Raw genomic sequence first — 15824 nt, forward strand, 5'->3', positions numbered from 1 at the left:
AGTGTCACGGGTGTGGCAATGTACCACACAGTCGTGGTGTCGTGATGGAATATCCGAGGCGGTGCTCACAACATTCCTCCAGCGGACTGTGAGAGACTGTTTGGATCATAAGGAGGCCTCACAGGTGACGTGGATGAATAACAAAGACAATAAGAACATGTATAAATAGTTTTACCCATGAGTGTGCTAGGTTAAAGGTCATTATTTAGTATTCACGGACTTTAAACGGGATGTAGTCATTGTCTTTTCATTCTATTTCTAGCTCTTAGATCATTGCTCTGTACTATGTAGCAATCTTTTGTTAGGAGTCATTAACTGAGTCGTAATATGTATATAGAGAAACCATGTGTGGTCTGTATGATTAATCAAGTCCGCATGTATTATTATTGATAGTGAAAGAAGTCTTTATATGGTGCTATACTTACATAATTTTTTGGTTATAAATAGAGGTTCTTGTCTGATATAGCGACTAACACTGACAGTCACGTACCCTTAGGAATTCCTCGAGTGACGCAGCCTGTCTAAGATTTCATTCTATTAACTTAAACTGTCACTACCCTACTACAAGAGTAAACCGCGCCCTAAACCAGCTGCAAATTTCATTCGCTGTCCTGTGGTGTTTGATAGACTCGAAAGCCCCCTGGTTAGATGCGCTCACTGAGATGTATTACCATGAAATTAATGTATTATATCAAAGTAACCGTCATGATCCACAGCCTCACAGACTTCCCTGTATGAGTGATACAATACATGCTCTTGGTGGCCTGATGGTGCCGTGGGTCACTCGCAGTACTCTAGATGACCAGTACTTTTGGCAATAATAAATCCAAACATTGTATTTCATAAATAATGTCACACTAACTGAACGCTATTTAGTCATGAGTGATCTGACCAAGACTGCATGTGATCATTAATACTAGTCCAAGCTTTGCATATTAATTAATCATTTGGACCAGGCTCTTCTCTCTCTCTCTCTCTCTCTCTCTCTCTCTCTCTCTCTCTCTCTCTCTCTCTCTCTCTCTCTCTCTCTCTCTCTCTCTCTCTGTTTTAACTGATCTATGTAATATTCGTAAGAAATACATAACATTATTCAATATACACGTGCAATTATATATAAACGTGAATGATAAGAAACATGATAATGAATATACAAAATATACTCTTTTTAAAACGGAAATATCGTTTTTTTTACGATATGAAGAGCAAAACTGAAATATATGAAAGAAATGTTTGACAATTCATCTTTTTCAACAAATTATGTTTATTTTGTTTTTACTTTTCTTTTAAATTTCTTTTTTTCAGCCAACACAGTATCCCAGTGGCGGAACTGTAGTGGTGGGGGGAAGGAACACGAGAGCACGTGCTCCCCCATTTTAGGGCTGTGCTTCCCCGGGTGCCCCCCATTTCACGGTGGTGCCCCCTTTGAATAACTAGACAAACTGGTAACTTACTGATAAGAAAATAGTTTGTGTTAAAAAATTAATTCTCATGAATGGGTCTAGAATAACATGATGATATAAAAACTGTGGGTAAGGTAACATCCATTTAAATAACACCTATTTAATATAAAATTAACGTACGCATAGCATAGTTGCAGTTTAATTATAATAACTCGAAACTCTAGTCCGAACGCTTGTATTTTGCCGGCGAATAATGATGCCTGAGATCAACTCTGCTATGTGTACGTACGAGCACAACAGCTGCGGCAGGATTGCAAGTGTGAGCTTTGTTGATTATCTTTTTTATACCGTAGTTCTTATTTGGTCATCAATATATGGTATTGTTCGGTATAATGGTTATATATTAGTAATGCTTGGTAAGTTAGAAGCTCCTAATTTAGCGTCATGGCTATAATGAACATTTGATCCCTTGCAGGCATGTGAGCAGTAGGTACTGGACTGGTTAAGTGGGATATTTCGTATGTTTAGGACAAGAATATAATTATGGTCTTAACCCTTTGACAAAAATATGGGTTCATGATTGATAAATGAGCGCACAACTCACCAAAATGAAGGTGTGCTGTAGGTAGTGGACTACTGTCTGATTGCCAAAAAGAGGAGAGATGCTCCTGTTTCTTCACCAAAATGGTAGAAAATTCTCCCAGTGAGCGTCAAGTGCTGAATTATTTTGTGGATCATAGACCTCCCGTTGTCATCAAATAAAGAATAAAGGTTTGCTCTGTCGTCAAAAATAGTGATTAGATTTTATCTGTCTCTCTTGGTATTCTTGCACTTCAAGCAAATTATTGACTGTTATTCTGTTCTTGCAATTATGTGATCTATCCGGTCAGATACGTGAAATATCCTTTCGGCTACCGAGCACCGAATAACAATCACTATCCGACAGCCTATCCTTCCGAACAGACTATTCGGTGCACCCCTGTTACACGTTTTGGGTTTTCATTAGAACTATTTTCAGAATCTACTGAGATGATTAGTTTAACTTCCATTTTTCTTTTTTCTTTTCCAATTCACGATGCAGAATCCTTGTTAATCTACCATCACTGTCATGAAAACACTTGAAAATCCCGGATGACTTCCACTACGCAGAGCCTGTTTGAAGTTGTTGAAGTGAGACGCGAATCATGGAATCATGGACACAGGACCGAATTCAAGTTTTGCACTAATGGCAGTTTATTCCACTCGCCGTTTTCTATGACGCTTTATTAGTTTTTTTTTTTATGACAATGATACAATTTAAAAAAGAACGCTATTACTGGCACGCAGACTCTCCAGTACTAATTGAAATGGATGAACAATGCACCACTATGCACACTGCTACTCAGAAATACTCGTACACCAGGAAGGCGCTAATCATTGCAAGTGACGTTTTCTAATCTTAGATTTAATACAATAAGCATGCATTCTTTTCCTACAGTGATGACCTTTATTTACCTAAAATGACTTCAGCGCTGTGTGAGGGTTTCGTCACAGGCTCAGCCAATGATATTCTAGAATTACAAGACAGGGGAGCCCATAAGTTTGGACACAACAGATACTTGAAAAAAATAAATAAATAATAGTAATAATAAATAAAAAAAAAATTAAATAAATAAATAATTAAAGTAAACGTGATCCAAGGCGAGTCAGTGCGAGACTGCCGCTGATTGGTGGCGAGCGTGTCGGGCACAAGCAAATCCTGTCGCACTGACGCCTTTCCTCTCTTCACTCCATAACAGCTGATACGTGATCACTTTTCCATGGAGCTGCTGCACAGTGAACACGCCCTTATTAAGCACTGTCTCAAAGATCAGTATCTACAAGCAACACCTTTACTGAACATTATCGCAAATTAAATTGCTGTGATTTCTTTTTAAGAAGCTTCGGAACAATCTATTGCTGTAATCATGTGTTTACACAGTTGTTTTGACTTTTGACGGGAAATCTTGAAGTAACACAACATCCCTACAGCACAAATAATACTTCCTTGATTCTTTTCCGAATTTATCAGATGAAACATTAGTCCCTGTAGAAACCAGTGGAAAATGTTTCAAGCAAAATATGTAGCAGGAAACTAGAAACAAATTTAAAAACACTGAGCCCCCCCAATTAACTGAGATGCATTTGTTTTCTCTTCCAAGTGTAGATGTAGTGAAAATTATCAGTCTGCCTTGCTTGTGGTTCGCTGAAGAGCTTTTCTTTTGCACCAGGTGCAGCAGCCTTTCGTTGGTCAGTCGACACGTTCAAGCAATCCACGTGGCTCGGCAAACAGGTTCCCAAGGACGATTTCCGGACGGAAGGGCTTGCGTTCATCTTGTAAGTACAATATAGTAACCTCTGTCACTATTCTTATTTACGTTGGTTCTTATGCTCCTTTTTTTTTATCGATTAATACTAATTTATTTTTTTAGATTAGGACTCATTTACTTCCTTACCTATTATTTGACACGAAATTTGCGATTTTTGTAAAACATAGGCAACAGTCCTGGGAGTGTTCCAGTCTCTAGTTTTGTCTTTCCAGCGGGGGAGGAGGGAGCGCTGAGTACAATAGTACAATTTATGCTCGCACGCTGAAGTTAGAGATAAGAGTCGTTGTTGTTTTGTACTGATTCGTCTTTTGTCGGAGCGCCTTGCAGACCACTCTAACAATGAGAGAAGCCGACCTTAGCAACCGTGTATCGCCTTTCTTTCTTGGGATATCTTTACGCCTGAATACCAATGAATTAACGGTTTTTACGAGTGTTAACACTAAAATCACTGAATAACTACCACACGGTACTGTACATATAGTCAAACGTTGTGACATGTTGTAGTGTTCTAGTATTGTGATCATGAATCGATGACTCTTTATTGAATATCAAAATCTGGTATGTATGATTACGTAGTCATGTCAGTAGCATACACTATACTATATACATAATGTAACTGTGATCTTGTCTCGTGAATCCACTTTACAGCTCTGCTCTCAGTTTTGTTTGTATTTGCCTGCATTACGATATTTGCAGTTGAGACACAACAACCTCAAATATTATTCCAAAGCTCACCTTAGGAAATACCCTGAATGAGTACATTCTTATGTTTAAGTTTCTGCGTCCTGAATTAGTTATGGTATTAGGAGTTAGTAAGAAAAAAATAACGTTTCCTGACAGTGTAGCTTAGATTGAAACTGCCACACTGCAAGCTTGGAAGAACTCATGAGACATGCATTGCAAAAGTAGGCGAGTATCTGCCACTTTGGTGTTGCCGGGATGAATTACTTCTTCTGGAGAACATTACTTATGTGACTTCACTCTAAGGACATATTAGTACTTCATATTTGTGTATATTTGGAATAAAAGATACGCTATTGCATCAAGGCAATGAGTTTTATGAGGTCTCGTGATAATAATTAAATATACATGATATGTAATGATAATGAGATCGTGTTTGGCCACTCATAGCAGCAGGAGGCACCAGCCAGTGGTGGCGTCACTGAAGCTGCATGTTGCTGCAGGAGAGTGTGACCTTCCTCTTGAGGCATGTGCTGCACTTCACCTTACAGCACCACTGAAAACGGCACCGGCAGGGGACGGCTATCCTGGAGACATTCTTGTCTACTGCAAGGTTGCAGGCACGACACAGGGTCTTGCAGGACCTCCTCTCTGTCCTGGTGACCCCGGCACCCTTTTTCCTCGAGCACCTCCGTCCAACAGTCCCTGACCAGCCTGCACGAGGATGGGGTAGGGTGAGCAGTGTGGAGACTAAAGCTATTAACAATAGAGAACATTTCTACTATGATCTTGAAGTCATTTCGTTCATGTACGCTATACGAGTAGAGTATAGACAACTGACTTACCAGTCGTGGTGTTGACTTGGCAGTAATCAGGCGAGTCATTGAGGTAAGCAAGGTGACGGGGTCGAGCGAGGGAGCCTCTGTGCTGGGTTGCGTCTCCTCGTGTGTCCTGGGAGGAGTGCTCCAGAAGGGCATTGATGTCCTTGATCTTTACGCCCCTTCGGTACTTACGTCCCACAACTTCCGCCACGGCAGTGAAGGCCTGCAGCTGCCGCCAGCAAGTTTTAGTTGTGCAGGAACCCGACACTCCGTGACACTTGCATGACAAACGCAGGGCCTGTGCCACAGCCTGGGGATACGTGAACAGAACAGTTATTATGCTGTTTTAAGCCGTTTGTTAATAAATAAATAAATGTGTACTACTGGAGTACTGAAAGTAATTTAATTATGAGCAATACACTTATGAAAGGTTATACTGTGTGTTGCTGGTCGTAAGATGAATAGAAAAAAAATGGCTCTCAGATATGAACTTTGTGGAGTAACCTGGGATGGGTCGCTTAGAACTGAAAATCAGTATAACACTTACCATTCTGCCTAATCGATTGTTGTGTCGATTGACAAGGGCCGGGGCGTCCTGTGCCATCTCCAGGTAGTCGAGGAAGCGCTCAGCCACCTGTGAGCCGAAGTGGACATCATCAGAACATCCTTGCCACTTCCAGTCTCGCTGGGAGCGAGAGCCGCCCTCAGAACAAGAACAGCCTTTGATGAGACCCCGCGAGCAGTTTTTGGTGACTGCGTAGGTCACGCCGGCTGAGGTGATGGCGTGCACCAGGCTACTTTCCCTTGTCGCTGTCCTGCTGCCGTGCCTGTCGGGAACATTTGTAACTCAACAATATAATTCATATAACTGAAGAAGACTTTTTTTTTTCAGTTATCGGTATGTTTCACTATGCACAAGCTGAAAGCGTACATTTTATTGAAGTCTCCCTCGGGACAGCCCCATCGGTGCCACTTCATCTGCGTTTGGCATCCCTTCAGGGCCAGCTGTATCCCGCACACCACGCTCTGCTCCATGGGCCCGCCAGCCTGCATACCCCCATACAAAGAAACATATTACTTCAAAATTTATGTAAATGAAAATATACCGCTGAAAACAAATGTGGAAGGCAACAACGGTGTTGGAAATTATATGATATAATTTGTTAAATACTTTGTTAAAATGTTGTACAAGCTCCTCATCAGTGACTTCAAGGATTGATGGATATATATATATATATATATATATAGAGAGAGAGAGAGAGAGAGAGAGAGAGAGAGAGAGAGAGAGAGAGAGAGAGAGAGAGAGAGAGAGAGAGAGAGAGAGAGAGAGAGAGAGAGAGAGAGAGAGAGAGAGAGACTACGATGATATCGCCGTATAGTTGGGGCAAATCAAAATAAATAAATAAGTAATTAAAGAGATCAGGATCGTGCATCAGGAGCACAAGACACGCGTGGGTCGCTTGATGATCCTAATGTCTGTGTCACGATCGCAATGTCTGATAGGCAGAATTCTTAAAATGATAATAATGAAGAATTTAGAGAAGGGGAGACGGAAAGACACAGGAGTAAGATTTAGGGCAGGGCTGCAGGGATGGAGCAAAGCGGTTTAATAAACACCTTGGGACGGGCGGTCAGGTGGGGTGGAGGGGATTACGGATTAGCAGATGGGCGAGTCATTAAGGGGGATGGGAGTAGAGAAAAAAGGAACGAGCTCAGCTGCTTAGGCCACGCGCACACACCGAGCACACGCCCGCCAGCCTCACACCTTGCGTCCTCCACTCCATCTTGATATGACTTCATTCTCTGAACGCTGATACACATTAATATTACTTGTAAACGCAATACAACTTTTACATTTCTCACAACTCTGGCAGCACTCCCGTTGTGTTCCTTGTGATGTTCCCTCAGGGAGCCTGTGTCCCCAGGAATGGTGGATGCACTTGTCCCGCTCCTCACCGGGCCACTACGTTTGTCTCCATGTTGAAGAAACTGAATGTGTTGATTTGCATGCTTGGTGCGCGCATGAGAGAGAGAGAGAGAGAGAGAGAGAGAGAGAGAGAGAGAGAGAGAGAGAGAGAGAGAGAGAAAAAGAGACTATAATTATGTAATACAGTATATACTGCAGACCCAAGAGTGCAGCACGCCACAGCAAAGTTATGGTTGTAATCAAGAAGAGAATAGTACAGTGTGACACGAGGTCGTCACTACAAGAAGCGGAAAGAAGAGTACGCCACTCACCTCGGGTCCGGAGAAAAGCACGTTGCCAGCCAGCCTGCAAAGATACGGGTGGAGTGTTATACTATGTCTCAGCTGTTTTCACGACCCGCCAGTAGTCGTCACTGTACTTAAGTAACCATGATAAGGAGTCAGGGCTTACCAGGCGCAACAAACATTGCCTAGGAGCAGCGTCGCCACTAGAATTATCCCACATTTGATTCCGCGGTGCTGACATCCAGCCATCACTCACCACTCCACGAAGCACAAACACCAACTATAAGTCTTGCCCGGCCAGTCGGCCACTGAGCCACTCCAGTCTCTAGCGGTGACCTCTCTTGCCCTGCCCTCTCCACCCAGCCAATCAAAGAACAAATTACATCCCCGTGGGACACTCAGGTGCTGGGTCCCAGGGGAAGCCACCCCACGTGCGTTCGGTCAAGCGTCTGCCGGTCTGCGACACATCACACTTGGCAGCGCCAGCACGCAACACCACGAATGAACACTGCACTGCTGTTCTTACATCAGAGTTCTAGCATCGCCATATGCACTAAGGTAAAGATGAGCTTACCATAGTGTGTGTGTGTGTGCGTGTGCGTGTGTGTGCGCGTGAGAGAGAAGGCGCGCCAAGAGTATATACCTCACGAGCATTAATACAGGGCGAACACGATGTCATGACGGGTTATGTTATTGCCATTACTCGTATATTACCGTTATGACTTTAGTTGATTCACTGAGCCTTGACATACTCCTTCCCTCAGTTTTTAAAGTACTGGATTTCTTGAGTATTTTGAAAGAGACCTTAGTGCAAGTAGTGGTGATGCACCCGTAATATTTATAGTTTACGCTGATATATTCGTTTTCTATAACAAAAATTAGCTACAGAAAGCATATTTTTAGGGCTAACTAAAATAATATAGAAAAAATCATAGTGTTTGATACGTAACTGTATATAGCATTAGATTTTAGCTAGTCTTTATATAGATGTATTTTGACAGCCTATAATAGTGATTGTATATAAGCGTATACACGACTGGTGTAAATTATAGAGTTAAGGACTTATGTTTATCGTACCAGGCATTAAGAACACGATAAAATGTGGAGACTACAGTTGACCAGTTCACTAAAGCAGCTCCAGACCTCTTCAAAACATACTGACATCAAAACCCGTAAAATTTATCCAGCCTCTTCTTGAATAATGTCCGTGCACTTATAACGTTTATGCAAAGTTTATTATGCAACTGTCTTCTTGGTAACGGCCACTGTATTGACATACTCTACCCTAATTATGGAAAGGGGGAGGAAAGAAGGCAAGAGGAAAGTGAAGAGTGGTGGAGAACTGAGGAGATAAGTGATGAGCTTGTGTTTGTCAGGCTGCGCGACATATGTTTCTGAGTGAAGACGCCATGTTAACGTGCTGTTTTATGGCTCCTCCAGTTCCTCATCATTCAGCTTTACATTCATCCTACCTCCTGCCTCTCTAGTGCACCTCATTACGTTACTGTTTACTATATTAACCTTCAGTTTTCTTCTATACACCCGTCCACCAATGCTGTGTCATCCGCAAGCACCAATTGATTCACACTCCTTTCTTCAGCCTCTGCTGTTACCAGACCCAGTCCTCCACCCAGCATTGTAGTATTAACTTCCCCCACCACACCATCCATGTAAATGTTAAACAGCCATGGTGACATTACACATCCCTGATGTATTGTAATAAAAAAAAAAAAAAACTTGTTCACCACTTTTAACAACTCACCACCTACAACATCACCTACATTGCGACATACCACATTCCTTCCCTCTCATTTCTGTCATATGCCTTTTCTAAACCCCTAAAAGCCCTGAATACTCTTCTGTCTTTTGTTAAATATTTTTCACAAATCTGTCTTACAGCAAGCACCTGATCTACACAGCCCCTCCCTCTCCTGAAGCCTCCTTGTACATCACATATTACTCCATCTGTACTTTCTCTGTTTCTCTTTATCATTATCATGCCATACACCTTACCTACCACACTCAACAGACTGATACCTCTGTAGGTAGAGCACTCATGCCTATCTCTTTTTCCTTTATACAGTGAAACTACACATGTATTTGTCCACTCCAACGGAACCGCGCTAGTCAGAAAACACACATTTGGCAATCTGACTAACCTCTGTATGACACTGATCCCACCTGCCTTCAAGCACTCCACTGCACATCCACCCAGATCTGGTGCTTTTCTTCTTTTCATCTCCCTTACTGCTGCCTGCTTCTTTCATTACACTTGCCTCATTTAACTCCCCTACTAAATTAACTCTGGTATTTCTCCCAGATGCCCCAATCTCAGGTTCTCCCCACCTCCACATTCAGCAGTTCCTCAAAAATACTCTCCCTACCTCCTTCCCTGCCTCACCAACATCCTCCCATCCTCTGCATTTACCTGTTCCTTACTACCAGATTGTGTTTTCCTGATTTTCTTCACCTCCTTCCAAAACATTTTCTTATTCCCTTCAACATTCCCTATTAACTTCCTCCACATTTCATCAGCCCTCCCTTTAGCATCACACGCACTGCTATTTTCGCCTGTTTTTTGCTTTCCTTGTCCCTCTCATGTGATATTCCGTCCTTTTGTATCGATGCCTCAGACGCCTTCCTTTTTTTCCTCTACAGACACCTTAACCTCTTCACACCACCATTCGCTTCCCTTTACTGATGAGCATCTGCCAAGAAAGATGAAAAAAAAATATTAGTAATCTCTATAGAGAAAACTGTTAATATAATTGTATTTCGAAATAATCCTTCTCTCTCTCTCTCTCTCTCTCTCTCTCTCTCTCTCTCTCTCTCTCTCTCTCTCTCTCTCTCTCTCTCTCTCTCTCTCTCTCTCTCTCTCTCTCTCTCTCTCTCTTTTCAGGTCTCCAGTTCGTAAACTCCTATCCAATCCAGTTAGTTCTTTGACAAAATTACAAGAACGCAGAGTACACACACTAGATACAGTACAAGGTTTCTTTGTTTATAGTCCCTATATGCTTCCCTGACTGTATTTCAAACTCTTCACACATTTTCATGTTATTATACAGTACACACAGGGATCTCCTCCTCCTCGTGCAGTGTATTTCATCGTGCGCTCAGTGCTCTTCGTTACTGTAATAGGTAGCATATATTTGCGTCCGTTGGCATTGAAAGCTCCCCCACTTTATTCAAGAGGGCCACAGGGAAATGAGTAACATAGGCCTCTATAACATGCAAGTGTTCCTCCTGGTCACAACCAATGCTACCATCCTTTTCCTTTAACAGCTGAAGCGATTCGCGTTTCCCGTACACAAATCAAGATTATGTAAAGGTTTCACTATCAAATATCAGTATACGGAGAAAAATTCAACTACCGCACTGCTCAGCTGATCGAGAAGCAGCGGCACGTGGCCTAGTGCAGGGCCGACGTAGCCAAGCGGAGTCGAGAGCAGGCCAAGTGTGGGCCAAGAGGCGGGGAGCGGGACGGCGGCAGGGAGGCGCTCCTGCCCCACAGCCGTCAGGACACTACCAGCCCTGTGGGGAGACATCAAGAGTGAAAAAGCCTTCACTCAGTAATGCCAAACCCAGTGTGATCAAATGCACTGAGGCCAAACTCCACAGAGGCAAACCCACATAAGCCAAATTCCACAGGGTCAGACCCTCACACGGCAGCTGCCCCACTGCCTTATTCATCACAGTGGAAGTCACCACATGGGCTACAGATCTATTGGTCAATTCTCCTCCGGTGATTTTCACGATGGCCAGTCTCTTACTAGCTAATGCTTTTCTTGGCCAGTTCTTCCTGTGGTGACTTCCCTTGTGATGAATAGTAGGCCCGCTGTCGTGTGAAGTTCTGGCCCTGAGGGATTTGGCTTGTGTGGGTGTGCCTTTATGGAGTTTAGCCTTTGGGGGGCTGGCCTCAGTGTCTGATCTCACTGGGTTTGGCATTACGAAGTTTTGGCCCCAGTGGCCCCCTTCTCTTTCTTCCTTCTTTCCTTTCTTTTTCACTTTCTCCCTTCATATCTTTCTTCCATCTTCCTTTCTTCTCCTTTGATCTAAATACATCCTTTCTTTCTCTTTTCTTTCGCTCCTTTGGCCATTCGTTCGTTTATTTTATGCTTCTTTTCTTCCTTCTTTCCTTCCATCCTTCTTTCATTCATTCCCTCCTTCCTTCTTTTCCATTCTCCTCCCTATCTTCTCCCCGTCTTTTCTACCTCCTTCCCATTGATGCCTTGTTCCCTTCGTTCCTTCCCGCAGCTCAGCACAGGGCCATTCCTTCAACGGAAGCGAGTCATGCATGAGTGGCTTACTTTCACGACCACTGAGAGCATCGCCACGCGCCTCATACCATTCCGTGGGCGTCAGTGTAGCGACTCCGCCCACGCTATATACTCACTGCATCCCTGCACAGCCCACTTCTCCACTAGCTTCCATGTATTCCCCCTCCTCTCTCCTCTTCCTCCTCCTCCCTGTCCTTTTACCGTCTTATGCCACCCATCCTGACATCCCCAGTCCCCGTAACCGGCCCACCGCTCCCGACACTAATGTACCGCACCGGGATATTTACGGCAGCGTCCCCCTTAGAAAGCCTGCGGGCCAAATACTAACTATCCGGCTTCATTGTGGTGGGGGGAGGTGGTGACGGGCTGGTGACTGTGGTAGTATAGTGGTGATGGTGGTGTATGTATGTACGTAGTAATGTTTGTATGGGACAGGTGTTTGTACGTGTGTGTGTGTGTGTGTGTGTGTGTGTGTAGGTAGGTAGGTAAGTAGAAGAATGGTATGTATGTATGTGCAGTTTGTTACATATCATGAAGGTAAACTTGTCGTTGTGTAAGTTTCGGGATGACAAGCAGGTGCAGTGCTTCTTATCTGATATAAAGTCTTGGCCAGCAGTCGAATAAGCTTTCCTATTCACTCCCACTGTGTTTGGCGTGTTCGTGTTACAGGGACTGCCACGTGTAAGCCTAGTCGCTTCTTGCAGCCTCCCTTATTTCTTATGTCCTTATGTCCTTTTGTGTTTCCTCAGTCATGCCTTCCCTGGCCCCCTTGGAATTCACTAGTTATCACGTCATACACGGAGACTATCAGCAGATCAGAAAACATAAGACTGAATAGAGGGAAAGCGCTAATTGGAAAAGAGTGTGAGACATAAACAAACCTTTAACGCCGACTGTACCTGGTGATGGGGATGATGTGACGATTAAAGAGGTGACTGTGACGTGACTAAGGTCCAGATTCCGAAGCAATTTGCCGTCTTACTTATCTTGACCACTTTTAACAGGTTCTAACATAAATAATCTGAGTGTGTACGATTCTAGTGATAGTTTAACAAGGAATCTGCATCAAGAATAGGAGAAAATATAAGTAAGAATCTGCCTAATCATCTCTGCGGCCCTTGAAAACAGGCGTAATGAGATGTACTGTACTCATTGCTATTACGTGGCGCGCTGGAGCTTTAGGTGTACTAATGTGGTGATGTGGTGGTGGCGGTGGCGTGCTGGGTGACAGTGGTGTGGTGTCTGGTGCCCTGCTGGTGTGGTGTTTGAGACTGCCACGGTACACCCTACTGGACCTGTGCGGTGAATAAATCTGTGTGCTAATGAAGGTGTTCCTCCATATCACGGTTAGGCTTAAGTGGTGATGTACCTTCGTTTGTGTGTGTGTGTGTGTGTGTGACTTGTTTTTTTACTCAATTTCACGTGGAGGTTTATGGTAATTATTCGAGATTCCTTTATTTACTTTCCTTTAACAGTATGTCTCGTTTACTTTTTGTCTTTTTTTCATCATGGGTTCCTTAATGATCATTTCTTCCTTTGGTGAGGGAGATTCCAAGTTATTTCTGTGTTTATTGCGGCTGGTTGTTTCATGTCTGCGCGCCACATCCTTCTGATTTAAGGGGCCATGAATGTTTACGCATATTAGTATTCGTATTGGTCTGGTTCTGTAATTCTGATTTGTGGTCAACATGTGTCTGTCTATCTTTCTATCTATTTGTCTTTCTGTCTGTCTGTCTTTCTGTCTGTCTGTCTCTCTGTCTGCCTATCTCTATCTATTTGTTAGTCTATCTATCTAGCTATCTGCCAGTCTGTCTGTCTGTCTATCTATCTATCTGTCTGTCTATTTATCTATCTACTACCTATCTATCTATCTATCTGTTTATCTATCTATCTATCTGTCTATCTGTCCATCAATCCACCCGTCTGGTTATCTAGGTATCTGTCTATCTATCCATTTATCTCTCTATTTATCCATCCATTTATTTATCTATCTATCCATCTGTCTACCAGTCTATCTACCTGGCTGTCTGCCTATCTATCTACGTGCCTGTCTATCTATCTATCTATCTATCTATCTGTTTCTCTATATCTATCTACCTGTCTATCCATCTATTCATCCATCTATTCATCCATCTATCTATCTATTTATCTATCTATCTTTCTATTTATCTATCCATCCATCCATCTATCTATCTATATATCTATCTTTCTATCTGCTTATCCATCTCCCTATCTATTAATCTGTGTGCGTTTTCTGTTGGTAGGTGTGAGGTTGGTATGGTAAGGATGTGATGACGTTTCTGTGGTGCTGCAGGATGTGGGCGTTGCAGTACGTGTGGGTGATGTAGACAGTTGGTTGTAGCTGTATTGTAAACTTGGCTCACGATGGTCACTATTTCCTTCCTGATATTGCAAAGGCGTTAAAGTATATGTATGTATGGATTTATATTGTGAAGATTGATAAAGATGAATGTTTGGATTTGTGATTCTCTCTCTCTCTCTCTCTCTCTCTCTCTCTCTCTCTCTCTCTCTCTCTCTCTCTCTCTCTCTCTCTCTCTCTCTCTCTCTCTCTCTCTCTCTCTCTCTCTCTCTCTCTCTCTCTCTGTGTGTGTGTGTGTGTGTGTGTGTGTGTGTTTACTTATTTTGTAGTATGTGTTTATATAGATCAGTCCTAACCTACATTTCCTTCTCTTCCTCCTCTTCTTACTCCTTCCCTTCTCCTCCTCTTTCTTATCTTGCCTTGGTTCTTCTTCTTGTTCTCGTTCTTTTCTTCTTCTTATTATTATTATTCTTATTCTTATTCTTGTTCTTGTTCTTGTTCTTGTTCTTGTTCTTCTTTCTTTTCTTCTTCTTCTTCTTGTTCTTGTTCTTCTTCTTCTTCTTCTTCTTCTTCTTCTTCTTCTTCTTCTTCTTCTTCTTCTTCTTCTTCTTCTTCTTCTTCTTCTTCTTTTTCCTCCATCTCGGTTGACTCCACTTGCCACGAGGAAGTTGGGCTAGACTTGTTTGCAATACCTTGGAGTGGTGTGTGTTGGGTAGTGCAAGCTGATAGCGTGTGCTGTATGGCTTTGGCAAGTATTTTTTTTTTTTTTTTTTTTAGAGCGCTGTAGTGTGCGTATAGGTGGCGATCTGTGTGGTGTGTGCTGAAGGTGGTAGGTAAGGCGTGGTAGTATGTATAGATTTTTTTTTTCTTGTAGAGGGAGTGGTCACTATTTAGAAGCAAAAGCAAAGTGTTCTCCAATTTCTCGTCCTGCACTGGGCCGTGAACAGGAAGGGAGAGGATGCCGCCGTGCCCCGAAGTGCCCGTGACTCGGTAGATAAGTGCCGAGGAAGGCATTAGGGCATTTTGAAACTTCCTAGGCCCCGTGTACCCAACCCAGTGTGATAAATAAATCTGGAATAAATATCCCGAGAATATCTGGTGTCACACGAAAAAGAAAAGAAAAAACTCAAGCTTTTTGCGATTTCTCGGAGAAACTTTTTTTTTTTTTATGCATTCACAATGTAATTTTTTCATAAATATATTTCTCTCTAGAAGTTATAAGTGTCATACCCAGGCACCTCTCTGTGGCCCATGAGAGAGCTGCAGCGGTGGGTGCTGCCTCCGTCTCAGTAGTTTGGCCGGTGCGAGAGAGGTGCATGGGGAGGGAGAGGTGGAGATGAGGAGCATCCTGGGCAAGGGAATTCACCGACACAGAGACGCTGTTTTGGCGGAGGCTGGGCTGCGCCGCGCACCGCTTCGCTGCCGCGGCGGGGTGAAGCCAGGAGTGGGACGCCTAGAGGGGATGTGGGAGGGCCGATTTCGGGGGTTTATGGGAGGGTTGGCGCCGGATGCTGGAGCAGTCTCGTCGGAGAGGGAGGGAAGAGCGAATAGAGGCGATGGTTATGGGCCTGAGAGTGAGGAGGGGGAGAGGGAGGTTGGCGCCGGAAACCCCAGCAGGGAGTCAGTGAGGGGTGTCGGGCAGGGGGAGGGGGAAGTGATGGTCCCGGCGCCAGTATTGATCCAAGGAGGCGATGAGGGCACAGGCGGGGAGGGGAGGCGCAGGGAGCTGGAGGGTCGGAGGGGAGGCGAGGGGAGGAGACAACGCC

At 43.6% G+C, this 15824-nt stretch overlaps 2 protein-coding genes across 2 annotated transcripts in view; one reads left to right on the plus strand and one right to left on the minus strand.

The window, feature by feature from the left end:
- The first annotated feature begins 79 nt into the window (after positions 1-79).
- LOC135101607 (talin-2-like) overlaps positions 80-15824 on the plus strand; it is a 174725-nt gene continuing 158980 nt past the window's right edge. The window contains exons 1-2 of the mRNA XM_064005785.1: positions 80-124; positions 3650-3755. The gene's annotated coding sequence lies outside the window, so the exon portion shown is untranslated. The remainder of the gene's footprint in view (positions 125-3649; positions 3756-15824) is intronic.
- Positions 4908-6303, minus strand: LOC135101073 (protein Wnt-8b-like). Its single transcript, XM_064004645.1, has 4 exons — positions 6182-6303; positions 5798-6077; positions 5275-5560; positions 4908-5143 (listed from the first exon to the last, which is right to left on the minus strand). Exons 1-4 carry the CDS (start codon positions 6301-6303, stop codon positions 4908-4910), a joined length of 924 nt encoding a protein of 307 aa, XP_063860715.1.

The sequence above is a fragment of the Scylla paramamosain genome, chromosome 6 (assembly GCF_035594125.1).
Source record: "Scylla paramamosain isolate STU-SP2022 chromosome 6, ASM3559412v1, whole genome shotgun sequence".
NCBI classification, from domain to species: Eukaryota; Metazoa; Arthropoda; class Malacostraca; order Decapoda; family Portunidae; genus Scylla; species Scylla paramamosain.

Excerpts from the sequence above, each read along its gene's own strand:
- LOC135101073 (XM_064004645.1), bottom strand. The coding sequence starts at position 6,303 with ATGCAGGCTGGCGGGCCCATGGAGCAGAGCGTGGTGTGCGGGATACAG. Across the intron at positions 6,078-6,181 it reads GAGGGAGACTTCAATAAAAT|GCACGGCAGCAGGACAGCGA; the intron begins GTACGCTTTCAG and ends TGTTCCCGACAG. Across the intron at positions 5,144-5,274 it reads CCAAGTCAACACCACGACTG|GCTGGTCAGGGACTGTTGGA; the intron begins GTAAGTCAGTTG and ends ATCCTCGTGCAG.